Source organism: Melitaea cinxia, chromosome 5 (assembly GCF_905220565.1).
Source record: "Melitaea cinxia chromosome 5, ilMelCinx1.1, whole genome shotgun sequence".
NCBI classification, from domain to species: domain Eukaryota; kingdom Metazoa; phylum Arthropoda; class Insecta; order Lepidoptera; family Nymphalidae; genus Melitaea; species Melitaea cinxia.
The window spans coordinates 10225417-10242725 of NC_059398.1; the positions used below are offsets into that span (position 1 = coordinate 10225417).

At 32.2% G+C, this 17309-nt stretch overlaps 1 protein-coding gene across 1 annotated transcript; it reads right to left on the reverse strand.

The window, feature by feature from the left end:
- Positions 1 to 1624: 1624 nt before the first annotated feature.
- Positions 1625 to 16331, reverse strand: LOC123653571 (cyclin-dependent kinase 11B). Its single transcript, XM_045589564.1, has 13 exons — positions 16254 to 16331; positions 15982 to 16089; positions 15678 to 15830; positions 14829 to 15547; positions 14229 to 14453; positions 12926 to 13139; positions 12511 to 12697; positions 12118 to 12300; positions 5583 to 5727; positions 5373 to 5494; positions 4674 to 4898; positions 4033 to 4251; positions 1625 to 3501 (listed from the first exon to the last, which is right to left on the reverse strand). The coding sequence occupies exons 2-13, from the start codon at positions 16056 to 16058 to the stop codon at positions 3295 to 3297; spliced, it is 2676 nt and encodes an 891-aa protein (XP_045445520.1). The 5' UTR covers positions 16059 to 16089; positions 16254 to 16331; the 3' UTR covers positions 1625 to 3294.
- Positions 16332 to 17309: the final 978 nt, after the last annotated feature.

The window sequence follows — 17309 nt, forward strand, 5'->3', positions numbered from 1 at the left end:
ATGACTAATTCATTCGTTTATTTAACTTTCATTCGTTTATTCAAATAATAATTTTCCATTTGTAGTAAAGGCCCCCTAGGCCCCTTTACTACAAATGGAAAATTAGAAAGGTATGTAAATAGGGCGGCAGAAATAAAGTGGCCTATACTCATAAAAAATATAAATCCGGCACTGGCTGAGAGCTAATCTTAGTTAAAATCGTAAGCTAATCTTTGCCTCTACCTTCGTACGGAAATAGCCAGGGTGGCAGTTTGCCCCGTAACATTATTTTGCTGTGCCTCGGGAACTAAACTTTTTTCCGAGATGAAAGTAAGCCTATGTTCGGTCCGGGTCCACAAGCTATGTGCACGACAAATTTCGTGGCGATCGGTCAAGCCGTTAAGCCGTGAAAGTGGAACAAACTAACAAACTTACTTTCACATTTATAATATAATATGGATTGTATCATTTATTGCCTATATTTAGATTCTTAATTTTAATATCCAATCTGAGATGGCGTTTTTTGGAGTTTGAGAACGAGGATCTGTGTAGGTAGGTGCCCAGTCTGTTTGGGTAAAAGTTATAAGATCGTCTTCATAAACACATTGATATTGATTTTTCCTCCTTAATTTATGCACACTTCTAACCGCTGCTACTGTATCGTGTCCAGTACTCAAAGGTTATCTGAAAAAAATCGCTATTTAGCGATAAGATCGCCTTTGTACATCTTGTATTGTATCTTTCTTTATATGTGTCTGTATTGTATCTTTCTTTATATGTGTCTGTATTTCGGTGTACACTAAGAATAAATAAATAAATAAATAAAACATCGAATACACTAAGCAATAGAAAGTTATTAAAACGACCTAAGCATTGCTACGATTCTTACGTGTTGTTAAAAATCACGCAACACTAAAATAAAACATGAAGCGCATTTGAAAAACTTATGTCGTAGATCTACTTAGTACGCACTCGCAAAATTGGCCAAGTTATTTTGTAACATGGTTCATGCATAATGTGATTGAATTGAATTTGGTAATCTTATTTCAAAATTTATTGATAAAGATATACATAATTGTATTTGCTCGCAAACGAAATAAACTTACTTCAATCTTCGACCAGTAATACCACGCAAGTAGACGTAGTAGTTACTTGAGTAAATACACATTATTAAAGATTACTTAAAAATCACTCATCAGATCTCAATATAATTGCGTTTGCTCGCGAACGAAAAAAAAACCGACTTCAATTACATCGACGATACGATACTAATAACGTATTGTATTAATGGTAAAAAGTAATAAACCACTCATGAAAGATTTTAATATTTAAAGATTTAAAAATACTACCTTGTCAAAATTATTTTGTGAAATAGTAAATTAACTTTGGTCTTTTTTTACAGTATATGCGACAAATCCATTCCATGATGGATGCATACAATGAACGTTTAAATGGGAAATTATTGATAAAAACAAATGCCTTAGTTGACACAAAGTATCCAGCGTTGAAACGTAACGGAGACTTCATTAATTCTCTGTTGAGTTTACCGAAGGGTTTAATGGACGCCGGCCGCTAATATGAAATTATAAAATTAAAACTATATCTACTATGTACGACACTGGCTCTGATAAATAAAAGATAAAAGTTTTTGTCAAAACATATATTGTACCATATTAATCTAAGACTAATTTTACCCTTTAAAGGTATCCTATTTAGTTTTAAGTAATATTTACATGTGTTGGTAATTACATAGAATTAGGTTTTCTCCTTTTCAATTTTAATAACATATGGTTTTCAAAATATGAAAATATTTGTTATAAGAATTTACGCATACAATTTTCTCAGACAATAGTTGAGTAGCAATTTTCAGTTTTTTTTTTTTTTTTTTTCATATAACAACTTATTACTGTATTTAATATAAATCATGATTTATATTAAAATATAAACTGAAAATTGTTATACAAATGTTAGGTTTCATATTATTCACATATTTTTGTAATTTAGACGATTAAATTATAACCATGCTTTATTTTATGTTGGTGATATATTTAGTTTCTTAGTTTAAACATTTTTATGCAATGATGAAAATTGAAATGAAATGAATGACTCCTTGAAGATGATTGCAAAAATGTATGCTATGTACATTATAATTACAAAAGTATATCAAATGTTTAAATACTTGTATATTTTAAGAAATGAACACATTTTAGTAGTTTCAACTGTTTTACTTTCAGCGAATATGTGGAACAGTTTTAAATATCATTAAAAAGTATTGTTTCAATTAAACATATCCCAGTTTTGTTTATCTATATCAATCGTTATCATTTTTAAATTAGTATAAGTTAATAAATAAGCTTTATGATATACTTTTCGTGCCAGTTTCTTTACAAAAGACTGATATAGAAGAATATTCAGCATATCTTAATTACGGACATCCTAATACTTTTTTTGCGTAACATTACACAAGAAATTTAAAAAGTAGGTATAATGTTATTAAGTTGTCTACGTCAAACGTTATCGCTAAAACGTAAAAATACATCTCTCTCTCTCTCTCACTTTCTCAATCAACTAAAGAAACCAGCTCTCGTGGAATTCAGCACTAAACATACTTATACAATGATAAGTTGTCTGCGTGTACACGTAATTAATTTTATATATAGTCTGTCGCAAAAAAGTTTAGCTTGTAAAAACAAAAATCTTGCATAAACTTATTAATCGCCTTCAAGGTTGTTTCTCTTCATTCAATTCAAATATTGTACGGGGTCTTACTAATCGACAGTATATTTTTCTGGTATTGTTGCAATGCATTATAGTGGAGCATAAAAGTAAGCTATTGTTTAATCAAAGTAGTTCAGATGCAAGCTTTCGTGTACCTGACTAAAGCATACGCTATGACGCCGATCAACCAATTAGGGCAACAGGCAGGCGATAATAATATTTTTAGTTTGAGGGTTGAGTCAATTAATGTCACTACAGAAAGATTTACTATAAAGCATGTACTACACTAACACGTGATCGTGCTCGGTATCTGTGACTAAGCATACCGCCTGACTTGGCAATCAGTACACACCACGAAAAATTAATACCCCACTCACACCAACAAACAGCAGAGAGGGTCTCGTTTTGACCACAAAAATTAATTGATGGTTTACACTTTCTATTTTCTTAATTAAACGGACTAAACAAATATATCGGAGTGAGGTGCGATTTTTATTTCTTTCACCAGACCGGATGATAAAATAGCAACTATGGGATTCTATATTCTATCCTTCTCATATATTTTCTTTGTCGAGCGGGAGTCGTCGACTATGGCCGCTAGAACTTGAGCGAGAAGCCGGGCGCGACGTTGAGCGAGCGGTTCTGCACGTGGAAGCCGAGCGACTCGTCGGAGTCGGCGCGCGCGAACTGCGCGTAGGCGGCGCCGCCGGCGGGCGGCTTGGGGCTGTGCGTGCTGCGGCGGTTGCCCTCCGACTTGGCGGGCCACGTGGGGAACATCGCCGGCTCGATGGCCGTGGGCTGCTCCTGCGAAATTACTCCACGCTTTAAACAGAGTCTATAACTGGTATTACTCTCTGTTAATGAATTTCTTCCTACATGAACGATCTTACACAACTACGACTTTACTGTGCAATTATTTTAAAACTTTCAACTATTTTTTTTTTTGTTGTCTCTTCCATATTCTGAGGTAATTGTAATTTTCGTTAATTATAAATTATACTAAACTGTTGAATCAATAAAGAGTACTTTCAAAGGCCAAATTTAACAAGATATTATTTGATTTCATTGCACTGAATTATAAAGTTGAAAATTTTATTATTTGCGATTCTGAAGTGAATAAAAATAAACCATTAACATCGTTCATTCAACATTTAACGCGTAGATTAATATACTCCTAATAACACAAAACTAGTCAGTACAAGTCAAAAATAGCAGTACATATACAAAAATGTTTAACAATTTAAACTCTACAATTAACACAAGTTTTTCAATATAACAATAGCACAAGTTGTAGCTAATTATAATCAATTTTCGTTAAATATAAGGATTACCAACCTTAAAATACGCGTGTTCTAAAGCAGCATCAGCTGTTAATCTTCTAGCAGGGTTGTAAGTTAAGAATCCCTGAAGCAACGAGAGTCCAGTTTCAGAGAGTAAGTCAGATCCTATTCGCTGACGCAATCCGTTTGAAGCATGCTCTGCAAATGTCATCTTCTGCACGGCGGGTAAATCTTTATATCCTGGCCAAAGCAGTTCTGAAGGTGTCCCTAAATCCTAAATTAAAATAAAAATACATACTTATATTAGGTTTTCTAATTCAACGTTGAATTTCATTTCTATTTTAATTATGAACAAAAACATTGATACATGGTTTGACTAGTACAAAAAACATTTATTATTTTAAATATTTTTGACTGTAAAATATCACTGAAGGAGTAGTGCAACCATAACAACAAGTTTAAAAACTAGGGTCGAGTTTTAAGTAATTCCCTCCTTCAATTTACATCGACGAGTATAACAAAATTAGATAATGTCAATAGTCAATCAAATCATTAGCAATAAATAAAAAATACTCGTCAGATAAAACTTAAATTTAAACGGACTAGACGACGAGCACAGAATAAAAAAATAAATTCGAATAGAGAACATCCTCCTTTTTTTTGAAGTCGTTTGAAGAGCTAAGAAAACGAACTCACTTTAAAAATCCTATTAAGCTGATCGACCTCCGACTTGCCGGGGAACAGCGGGTTCATGGTGATGAACTCGGCGAAGATGCAGCCGACGCTCCACATGTCGATGGGCGTGGAGTACTCGCGCGCGCACAGCAGCAGCTCGGGCGCGCGGTACCACAGCGTCACCACCACCGGCGTGTACTGGCGCAGCGGCGAGCCGTACTCGCGCGCCAGCCCGAAGTCGCCCACCTGAAAGTTACGCCGAGCTCAGCTGCCGTGTCTCCATGCCTTCCACTAGTATTCGGAATTAAGCCAAACATCATACTATATATATCGTATTGTAACCAGAAAACACATTTCTTTAAACTACCAATTTAGTTAATTTTTAATCTACGTACTTATTAAATATAAATATTACGATTATATGAAACTGAAGATATATTAGTTAATTCCACTTAATTTCTTATTTTATTTTTTTTTAATTTACATCCACGGGCTCAAAATGCCCATGCCTTTTGTTAAACATGCATTATAATTATATTTATACCACAGGCGATTTGTCATACAAACTACAGCTCGACAGTCCACTTAATTATAAAAGCAGATTGAATAGTAAATATTCAGATACAACATAACAGCAACAATTATGACACCAATAATCTAGCTGTAATTACTGTGTACTTAGAAAAATTTAATATGTTAAGAATAATAGGAAAAACGAACCTTTAATATCCCTTTGTGCGAAAGTAAGAGATTGCTGGTCTTGAGATCTCTATGTAAAATCCAGTTATCGTGAAGATGGTGGACTGCTCTTAATAACTGCGTCATTAAACATTTTACCTCCCCTAAAAATCAAAACAATTAATATTAAAAAATTTATTGAAAATACACTTCATAATTGATAATAAATCACTATTGCACATTAATAATTACCTGGTAAAAACACCGACTTTTTTCCTCTCATAGTTTCCATGAGACTCTTGAGGTCGTGTTCGACGTAATCCATTACAATAAATATTTTGTCCATGTTCGAGCCGACGACGATCTCACGCACGGTCACTATATTCGGGTGCTGGCCCTGCAACAGACAAATAGAATGTGTCTCCTATTAGTTTTAAGCCAATATATCACTCGTCTAACAATAAAAATCCAAGATAAATCCATTGGTGAACTCGGCGAAAGACAAATATAACATACCTGTTATAAAATAGGTGAATGTGAGATTAAGTAATTTAATTCTAAACTTAAAAATACCCTTAAAAACTGAAATATTGGTTGGTCTTCATAAAAATCATTGAAAATCAGAATTTACATAATGTCACGATCAAACCCTCTATTTATGCATTTTTAGAAGGAATCGGGAGGTTCTAGATTAAATTATAAGTGTAATAATAAATATAATGAAAACAATATATAATATACATATGTAGAATTAATTCATACCAATATAATACGCATTATATTTCCTTTATTTTACTTCTATGTAAAGCAAATCACGTTCACATAAAGGCAATATTAACACCTATTTTAGTAAAATTTAAGGAATGCGCGAATAACGACACTATTATGAAAATTCTCTAATTATAAACACTTCTCAATGTCAAGTAGGCCTTGAGTTCTTTATCGACATCATCGATCAGGACATTACAATTTACTAGCAATTTAATATTGAAGGGATGTAAAATTCCATTTTTAAATTCTGTCGTTATGTTTACTACAAAAATATTCATAGTTATGTTCATTGCTATGCCAATGCTGAACAAGTGTCTATACTGCACAATAAATGAAACAAGCTCCTCATTCACAAATATTGACAAAAAGATACCTACGTCAAAACATGTCATTTCAATAAGATTCTTAAACATCCCTTCATTTATTTTTTGTTTTCGTTCAAATAAGAGTGTTTCCGTCATTAGGTCAAAAACCTAGTCGTCCACAATCCAAAACTTATGAAAGCGAATTTATGTATTAAATTCTTATCTTATGAGGGATATAATAAAATCGAGTTTTTGCTCCTTGTTGGAATGACACGATGAAAACGTAGTTAGCCTTAAACCGAGATATCAACAACAATTAAGAAATAAATCATAAGAAAATGTCACTTATAAATAGCTTATATCATTTGGACCATTGTATAACCTTAATTCTAAGTATACTCCATATACATTTTTAATTTACGAATAATTAATTTTCTCGTAAACGAAAAAAACCGACTAACTACAACGTTGTAGACGAAAAAAAACAGTCAAGTAAGTACGCGTTATGAATAATAAATTTAAAAGAAAAAAAAAATCTCAACCAAATTTAAATGGGACCACAAGACAAGTATCAGCTTTCGATTAAAACAAAAATAATCAAAATCGGTACACCCAGTGAAAAGTTATACAGTATAAATATAATAAAACGTAGGTCGACGAAAAAATAGTCAAGTAAATATGAATTATTAGATATAACTCGAAAAGTACTTGTCAGGTCTCAATTAAATTTAAATGGGACCACATGACACACGCACACCTAAAAAAATTTGGTCTACCCAGTCAAAAGTTGAGGTAACATAAAATAAATTAAAAACTTATATACAATCGAACTTGTGAACCTTTTTTGGAAGTCGGTTAAAAATTTTGGAATTTTGTGTCCATGTAGGTCTGAGAATCGGCCAACATCTATTTTTCATATCCCTAAGTTACAAGGGGGTTGATAAAATATATGACAAAACAACGTTTGCAGGATCAACTAGTAATTTTATAAGTTTAAAGTCACCCGTTATGATGTTTTGCAATTATAAGGTGACATGTGTTTAAAGATGTTACAAGCCCGTGTGAAATATTGTCAGACCGATTCCGTAAAGAAAATAAATGATATGACAAAATAATAATTTGCAGTTAAAAACATATAAACAATTGTTGATATGATTTTTAGAAAACCTTTTGCAACAAAATAAGTATGTACATTATCTTAAAAACCCCCTCTTATAATAGCATAATATAAATATTTTCAATGACTTTTATAAAGTAAATATTAAGAGTATTTCAGTTTTACATTAATAGAAATATCAATAGATGTTTTAATAATTAACGTAAAATAATAAAACATAGTAAAATACAAAAAGATTCAGTTTGTGTTAAAAAAAATTCACAAAATTAATCGCCTAGAAACATATCATCTTAAATATTATAAGAATAATATTCATGTAGTCTCGAAATGTATAAATTACGAACATTGTTAGTTCTGATATGGCAATACAAAATGTTCTCCTCTTATATTGAATAAAATACATTTAAAATATCATTTAAACCTATACGTAAATACGTCAAAATCAGGTTAAAATTTAGTAAACATGGTTTAGTTTAACAAGATAAAACACAAATTCAAAAAAGGACTACGACTGTCGCCTTCGGTTGAAAAAAAAAATTGATTGAAATAGACTGACTGATTGAAAATTGATTATTAAACAATTAGAAATTACAGTTTTTACAGAAAATTATTTTACATAACATTAATATTCCAAAAAAAAATTTGATTAAAAACCGATTAAAATACACACGCATTTTAATCTATTCTCTTTTTAAAGGACGACTAAAATATTGTAACAAATATTGAAGTAATTACACTGAGACAATTTTGATAAATTACTCAAACCAGTGTATTACACAATATACTTTATAACTGTTAACAATTAATATTATTTGTTAATTTTTCCAGCAAATATTGTTAAAAAATTGCTCTAAACATTTTAAATTATGTAATAAAAATCTATGTAACTGACTGTGAGACTGAATTATGTAATAAAAATCTATGTAACTGACTAGTGAGACTGAATTATGTAATAAAAATCTATGTAACTGACTAGTGAGACTGATTCTGTATAGTGATAATTTTTAAACTGATTTTGGTATTTAGGTAAATAACATACATAAGTTGTATATAATAGAGTTACTATTCTTACAGTGTCAATAACATATTACTTTTAATTAATACGCTGATACATAAACACAGATTAAAAAGGTCTAGAAATTTACGTAATATCATTTAAGGGTAATCAAAGTCGAGCTTTTTTATTACAGAATCCAACTTATTGAATTTATTTTACAATGTACTATTGTACATTGTTGAGGAATGAATATGCTAATTCTCTTTGTGTTAAAGATGCATCTGGAAACTATGAAACATTAGGTTTAAATGACTAAAAAAACTCATAATTATACAGGATATATTAGAGCAAGAGGCATTGACTGCAAAACCCACTAAAAATTTAAATAGTAACACCAGTAATTTAGGATAAGTTTATAACAGAACTTTACTGCTTATATTGGACTGGTTTTTTGTGTATGAATAAGAAATGTATGTAGTAAAGGGGTTATAGAGCCCTATGTCACCAAAACTATCAAATATCCGAAATAAAAAATTATTCTTAACCACAACTGAAACCGATATAACAGTTTCGGATCACTATCCGAATGCCCCTACGAAGTCCAAAGAACATGTTTTTTTCTTTCTTTTAGTCCGGTAAAACCACTATCGTCGGCACACGATCGTCCACTGTAATTTTTATTATTCCTTCTCTTAATTTTTCTTAGAGCTTTAATAGCTGTAACCGAAATTATCCGAAAGCATCAGGTAACCGAAATAATTTAACATTCGTAGTCGTAGCCGAAACCGAAGTTCCTTACGGCAGGCTTGACATTTGGCTGGGCGAGCGAACTAAAAAAAATGTGATACTAAAACCGTAAGAAAAATATATAACGGAAGTGACGTAATATCAGTCACACGACTGTATAATATGACGTTTGTAAAACTAAAATATTAATAGTAAACTTTTTTTAATTATTTATGTAATTTTATACTGTCGACAAAAATAAATAAAGCCATGTTTTTTTATTTCACTTAATAGTTTGAATTATTATTATTATTATTTTGTTTGAATTTTTTTTACGGTATTTGTTATTTTCTAAAATACTAAATTTCCTAAATACTTAATTAAGAACCAATCAACAAAATTAAAAAAAAATCAAGAACTAGAAAATATATATAAAATTCAAAATATTTTTTTTTAAATTGTGTTGCTTCTATACTATCTGAAGGAACTTCGTTTCTACCTGGTGTCCTATGACACCACAGAATTTTTTTTAAATATCCATATACGTATCCAAAATTTCATATCCATGTTTTTCACGCGTTACATCTCAGGTTTAGTAGATGTGGTTTAATTTAATGCCTCTCGCTTGAATATATCTGCGTATTAAAATTGTTCTATTCTCGTAAACATCTGCAGTACACAACAACACATCTAGACCATTTTAATAAATTTACACAAAGCATATTGTAGTCTATAAATGTTAATAGCCTATTTTAAAAGCATGACTTATTTTCAAACTTCACCAACAATTCATTTTCTTTGTTATTGTAGATTTAATTATGGCACAAAAAATGATATAAAAAAATGTTTACTGTTATTATGAGATATCTATAAATTATAATTTGTTTTGCTTTATTAACTAACTGGATCATCTTTGGATTGCACTTATTAATCCAATACAGACAGACTGACAGACTTTATAGGACTAGAGTTCTGTTTATTAAAACTAATATTTGGAATGATATCTATATGAATATAAATAATTCTTTTAATATCTATTTAGATATCATTGCAGAGCTACAATTTTATAACACTTCACATTGCGACTCACAAAATTGTGTGTCAATTGAAGGTAAAATTGTGACAATGTCAAACAATGTCACAATTTTACCTATCAACCTACCGAAAATTCTTTAAAAGCTAGATTTATAATAAGGTAGCAAATAGGACTCAAGTTGCATATATAATTAATAAATGTTAAGTCTATAAAGAATATGACATACATTTGTATTGGCCATGCAGATGTTTGCCATGGTCTGGGTGTTTGTGCAGTCCTTGTGGGTCTCCCCACCGTGCCTCGGAGAGCACGTTAAGCCGTCGGTCCCGGTTGTTATCATGTACACCTGATAGCGATCGTTACTCATAGTAGGGAATATATCCGCCAACCCGTATTGGAGCAGCGTGGTGGATTAAGCTCTGATCCTTCTCCTACATGGGGAAAGAGGCCTATGCCCAACAGTGGGATAATACAGGCTGAAGCGATGAAGTCTATAAAGAATGTCAGATTCTTCTGCATATAATTCATTCTTACCATGAAAGTTTTTATACAATCTTTTCATAACTTTGGCAGTTTAGGCTGTATCACAATCAGTCTGTAAATAAGTTGTACTGTAAATAAGTTGTAAAGATTAGAAATAAACGGAACAAATAATGATTATATCATGATGAAACAAATGGTTTTAGATCAGGTCAAATTAAAGTTGTTTAATTTGTTTGAAGTTATAAAAAGATATCTTAAAGATATTTTTTTGTATTTCAATTTTATCATGATGAAACATCTTTTTCGGATTTTATCGCAGTTTATTAGGTGCCCAATGTCATGAGTGGACATTGACATGATGGAGTTGATTGAATGGAGTTAGTTGAGAGTACTCAATAAGTCTAGATGTATAGAATTCATAAAAATTAAATACTTCTGTGATTTACATCTATTTTGATTCATTGAGATACAAATATGACAGTCTCTACATCACTATGTCCCTACACAAAAATGATTTTACAACATAAATCAAGAAACCAAAAATAAAAATTTATGCACTATTTACTACGACAAATATGCCACAGGTTCTTAATCTACATTCTAAAAAAGAGTTAATAGTTTATAATTATGTTAATATTATATCTTTAACTTAAAATTTCTAACATTAAGATCAACTTAATTTTATTAGGTTGGAAGCAATTGCAATAATTTAATTGTATACAAATATAATTAATATGAAAGTCTTGATAGTCATGCTTTTAAAATAGCCTATTAATAATTATTATTTTTACATATACCTTTCTTCCCTTCAAATACAACCACTCAGCATTTATTCCTTTACTTTTATATAAATTTACCTTTCTTCATGATGTTCAGTGAAGTTGTTTCTAAATTATTCTTGATGTTAAAGTAAATTAATTTTGTATAGCCATTTCAGAAACTTTCGATGTTCATAAAATATGGGGATATATTATGAGAAGAAAATTACTTTCAACGAATATTTGTTTTTGTAGGAGAGAGCATTGAGGAATCCCCCCTGGAATAAATTCCTTATAAGATACTTAGGCCCGCCCGTGTATCGAAGTTGTTAACCCTTGCAATTGGGTCACACCTCTAGCACAACCCTCTTCAGGTAAGAGGTGCCGGGCCTGTAGGAATAAAATACAAGGCATTAATTTTGTGAATTTCACACAGGAGCCATCGAGTGCTTAGTAGCTCATGGCCCAGAGAAGCTGCATGGGTAAATAAAACAGAAGAAGAAAACAACTTTGTATACCTTCAAAAATGAGCACTGTTGCATTATGATGGCTCAAGTGAGCTAACAATAATAAAAATATGCATTGTGATCCTACCTTAAGTAACGTATTGATTTCCCTCAATGAGGTGATAGGAAATCCTTCCTTTTCCTTCTCCATTTTTAGTCGTTTTAAAGCAACAATCTCATCTGTTGTCTTATCACGTGCTCTGTAAACAACTCCATAAGTCCCTTCTTCAATTCTGTTGAGACATTGAAACTCCTCAACTGAACGACATCCCTATAAATTAAAATTAATTAATTAAGGTTCATTTAAAGTGTGCGACAACTACTTACTAATAGTTAACAAATTTGGTAACTTACAGAGAAAACGTTGTCCCAATAAGTAGATTATATATGAATTTCTTACTATTGTAAGTAATTATAGTTTTAAATTCTAAAGTGTTTTTTAAACATAACCAAGATATGACAAATGAAAAGTAAAATTTACCTGCAGTGCGGGAAAGTATGGGGGTAAAGCATTCATAGCTTCTTCTCTCAACCTTACATCCTCATCATCATGAGGTTTTTCTTCTTCAATGTTTGATTTCCCATTTTCATCAGGTGGAGGAGGAGAAAAGGAGTGTGATCGACTTCTACTTTTTGATCTTGATCTTGACCTTGATCTTGATCTTGACCTTTAATTTAGTTTCCATATTAACCAACTCAATCAAAGCTCTCAAAAATAAAGAACATAAAGCTTGGCCCTATCGTCAATTGTCATTTGACAATATAGTAGTATAAAAACTACCACAGCTAAGAGAAGCAAAAAAACGTGAAGAAAAAGCAAAGTTATAATTTTAATTTTTATATATTAAAAAACAATAACAAGATTTTTTTTAGTTGTTATAAAAAAAATATCTTACCGAGCAGATTCATGCGACGATGGACTATCATTATTTGTTTTTAAACCAACGGGAGATTTAGAATTCTGTTCAGACTTCTCCTTCTCATTATTAACTTCTACTATGTCGTCTTTCTCCAACTTTTCTTCTCTGTTCTCATCTTCAGATTTTGAATCACCTGACCCTGATTCAGTATCTGAACTTTCCTCTTCTGTCTCAGTATTAGTATGTTCACCTGTAATTTTTCAAAATTCTAAGTATAGTAAGTGACTTCCATATTTTAAGAACATCAAAGGATATCATAAGGAAAAAAATATCTTTTTTTTGTGCCAAGAAGGTTAATTATACTATTTAGTTTTGGCTTGATGATTAATATGAGGAAAGATGTCATTATTAAATATTTAAGGAATTTTAATATTTACACAACAAAAAAGGTTCTTGTAATAGTTTCTGATCATTTTATTTTCTCACTAGCTGGCTATTCAGTTTGCAAAGTTATAAAAAAAATAGATTTCTAAAATAAAAGTAGCCTAAATTTTACTCCTTACTATATTAGCTATCTGCCAGTAGTCAATCGGTCCAGCCGTTTCAGAAATTAGCCAGAACAAACAGACAGACAGACAAAAATTGTAAAAAATGTTATTTTGGTATATGCTTCAGGGCTATCCCACTACTGGGCACAGGCCCCTTTGCCTCAAACACCCACACCACGGGAAACACCTGTATGGCCAATACAAATGTTTGTCATGTGCAGGGATCGAACCCGCAACCGCCTGCGCAACAGGTCAACGCAGCGTCTTGGTTTTTTTTTTTGGTATATGTATTGTGTATACATCATTTTAATATTATAAACAGACACTTCAATTTTATTTATTTGTATAGATTATGATGTTATTATCACTAAATATTGAATACATACACAGTGAAAACGAATACTAAAAAAAAACACTGCAAATTTACATGTCCTTCAGAACTTTACTGTATTATAAGATATTACAGGCAATTGAAAAAGGTTTGACAACTTCTGTAAAAATAAATATTCTTAGATGGTACTGTAGACACTCTTCTATTCTATTTTTAGATTACATTACCAAAAATGTTTTAATCATAATAAAATGAGAAATTCCCATTCAACTTCTTCTTTCAAGCCTATTACTAAATCTTTAGATTTAGTAATAACCTTACATTGAATACTTAATCATTGCACATAATATAAATAGAAATAGATAATGGTGTTTTCCTTTTAAAGACTACTATAATTACTTTAAATATTTATAATATATATAATGTTAAAAAGCTGTTAACCATAATAAAAAGTTTTTACCTTCTTCTGGCTCAGAATGTGGTGACTCACTCTTCATTTCTACATCACTAGCATCAGACAAAGTAACGACAGACTCATCACAAGTTGGGGAATTGTCAGTCTTATTCTTCTTACTAGACACTTCATCGGGTGAAACAGATCTTTTCTTACCGCGTCGCCGACGTTCTTCACGCCGTGCCTCGAGCTCGGCCCGAGACTCGTGTTTCCTTTTTTCCATTTCTCTTTCTACAGCAAAAAAATTAATAAAATGGTAATTAATCGAAAAGAATTTGTACTTTAACATTAATCTTGTTAAACCTACTCTCATGTATGAACTATGGTAGAAACAGTAAAAATACTTTACTAACTACATGCACACACTGACATGTTTTTTAGTCAAACTAAATTAATATACAATTCATACTCATATATAACCTATATTACATACATAAAGGAAAGTTTTAGAGATCATTTAAGCCAAATATATTTATCTACTCAAACTTTTCCTATTTTTCCTTCTTTACTTTTAATAAAGATTTCAATGAATATAATGTGTCTAATTTAAATTACTAATTAACATGTTCGATGCAGATCATAAAAGGTAATAAAATAAATATTTACCTGCTTCTATTAGCCTCTTTCTTCTTTCTTGCTGATGTTTATCAAGGGATCCATAACGGTCTGAATTTTTTTCTCTCTCATATTCCAAGTGCTTTTTTGTATCTTTTTCATAGTCTGTGTGCTTTTTAGTTTCTTGACTTTGCAATTCTTTTGATATTCTTTTACTTAGTAGCCTAGTTCTTAAATCTTCTAATTCTTTATCGCCGGAGGATTTATCTCTATTCTCTTTTTCATTATTTTGCGTTCGCCCCTCTTCTGCCAACATTCTTAATCTAGATTCTATTCTATCAGTTTCTATACGCTTTCTATCATTTTCATATTTATACTGACGACTATCTCGATTTACATATAACTCTCTGTCCCTTTGTACATCCTTCTCTTTATAAACTTCCTTTTCGCGGTATGCTTCTTTAGGTCGACCACTCTCCCTGTATGATGCATTGTCCCTATACATTTCACGCTCTCTATAATGTTCTCTCTCCCTGTACGGATCCTTGTCTCTATATAATTCCTTCTCCCTATAAATATCTTTGTCCCTTATCTCTCTCTCTCTGTACATTTCCTTTTCTCTGACATCTTTTTCTCGGTACATTTCCTTTTCTCGGTACACTTCCTTCTCACGATAGTATTGCTTCTCTCTATAGTAATCTTTAGGAATATCTTCACGTTCTAAATTTTTACTAAAATCACGTTTTGTTTTTTCCGACTTATCACGTTCCCTGTTGAAAAAATAATTATTTTGTTGTACACCCCCAGAGCAATGAGTCAGACCTTAAATAATATGATGAACATTAATAAAACAATAATCACATAAGTAATGTTTGACTTAGATTATAGTAACAAACGTACCTGTAAAGATGTTTCTTTTCCTTCCTGACACTTTCCTTATACCTGTCTTTCGCTGTTCGTTTATGGCTTCTTTTGTCTCGATGAGATCGAATAACGGCTTGGGGTGGTTTAATGACTAATGCATCGGCGTTATCCCGATCCTCATCAGATAAACTAAAATATTCCATTAAATTTAATGCGTGAAACATACTCTAAATGCTATATAGCATTGGATCAATATAACCTGCCTTGCACATTCAAATGCAATATTAAACTATATCAATAATACTATTATATCTTTGAGTACTTGAAACAGTTAACTTACCTAAAATCCATTTCGTCTTGAACGGGACTTCGCGCTAATTCACCATCCTCACTCTGATCGTCTTCGTAATTACTCATGTTGTAACTAAAATTTCACTGTAATTGACCACTAGAACACAAACCAATATGTTTTAACACACAATTAGACAATTTATTTGTAAAACAACAATGTATATGATATCAAAGTAAATTCACAACGAATTACTACTGATTAATACACTTGAAAATGTAAAACACTACTTAATTATTACACAAAAGTTTGGTGAAGAATACCAATAGAATACACGCCATTTTGTTATTTTGCCATGACGGACGGAAATATGAATATCGTAATTCGTAGATATATGTCGTATCTATGGACGGAAACGAGTAGGATGAAAAAGAATGAATATGATATCTGTCTATGGTCAGTTCAGCCTATCGCAGTCCTACGGTCTTATTAAACAGATCAGAACACTAAGCCCAATTTCAATGGTGAGAGATTAGTACGATAATGTCTAACTTTTCGTTCGCTTAAACGCTGCTGTACGTTGCATTGAGGTGGGAAATATATATCGTTTAATCTTTAGAACAAGCGCATCTTCAGAAAAGAAAGAATCGCCATCTAGTTTTCTTAACCAAAAAACTATTAGTTTCACAATTATCGATAGATGTCTCTGTAACCGCACTATTGACGTCCTCCGTAGAGATGATGATCGGGTTCATCGGTTCGATTTTAACACATGCGTCCTAAAATATCGCAATCCAAGGGCCCTCCTCATGCTCCACCTCCCTTGACCAAATGTTGCGCCAGAAAGTGACGAGGTCAACAGTACTCGGTTTTGGTAAAGCAAAGCACGGTATCGGGTTCTCCTGCTTTCTATAGAACCTTTTCTGATCACTCACGAAGAGGCGATTTTGTCGGAAACTCTCAAGTCTCACCTGCGAATGCGCTTTCCCCATGCCGCGATTCTCCGATTCAGACCGTCGATGCGCTCCATTAGTCTATCGGCTATGTCAGGCTGGTTGAGGCTGATGCCTAGCCCGTTGAAGGGCATTCTAACAGAGCGCACAATTCTTGACCTTGTGTTGCCCGACCTGAAGGCTAGCAGCCTACCAATGAGGGCCCTGGCCAGGCTGATACGGCGTTCTATTCTCCTCTTCCAGGCTGGTACGTTGCTACTCTTAGCGCGTCCAGGCTCCAGGGTCTTGGCTCCGACAAGGTGGTGCACGACTAGAGTGTGCCTTTCAAATAGTGAGGTAACAGCCTGTTGGTTGCCTCAATGGCATTCTGCGTCGCGGCATTGAGGGGGAGGCGAGAAAGTCGCGTTCTCAGTTCCAGAGGAGCGC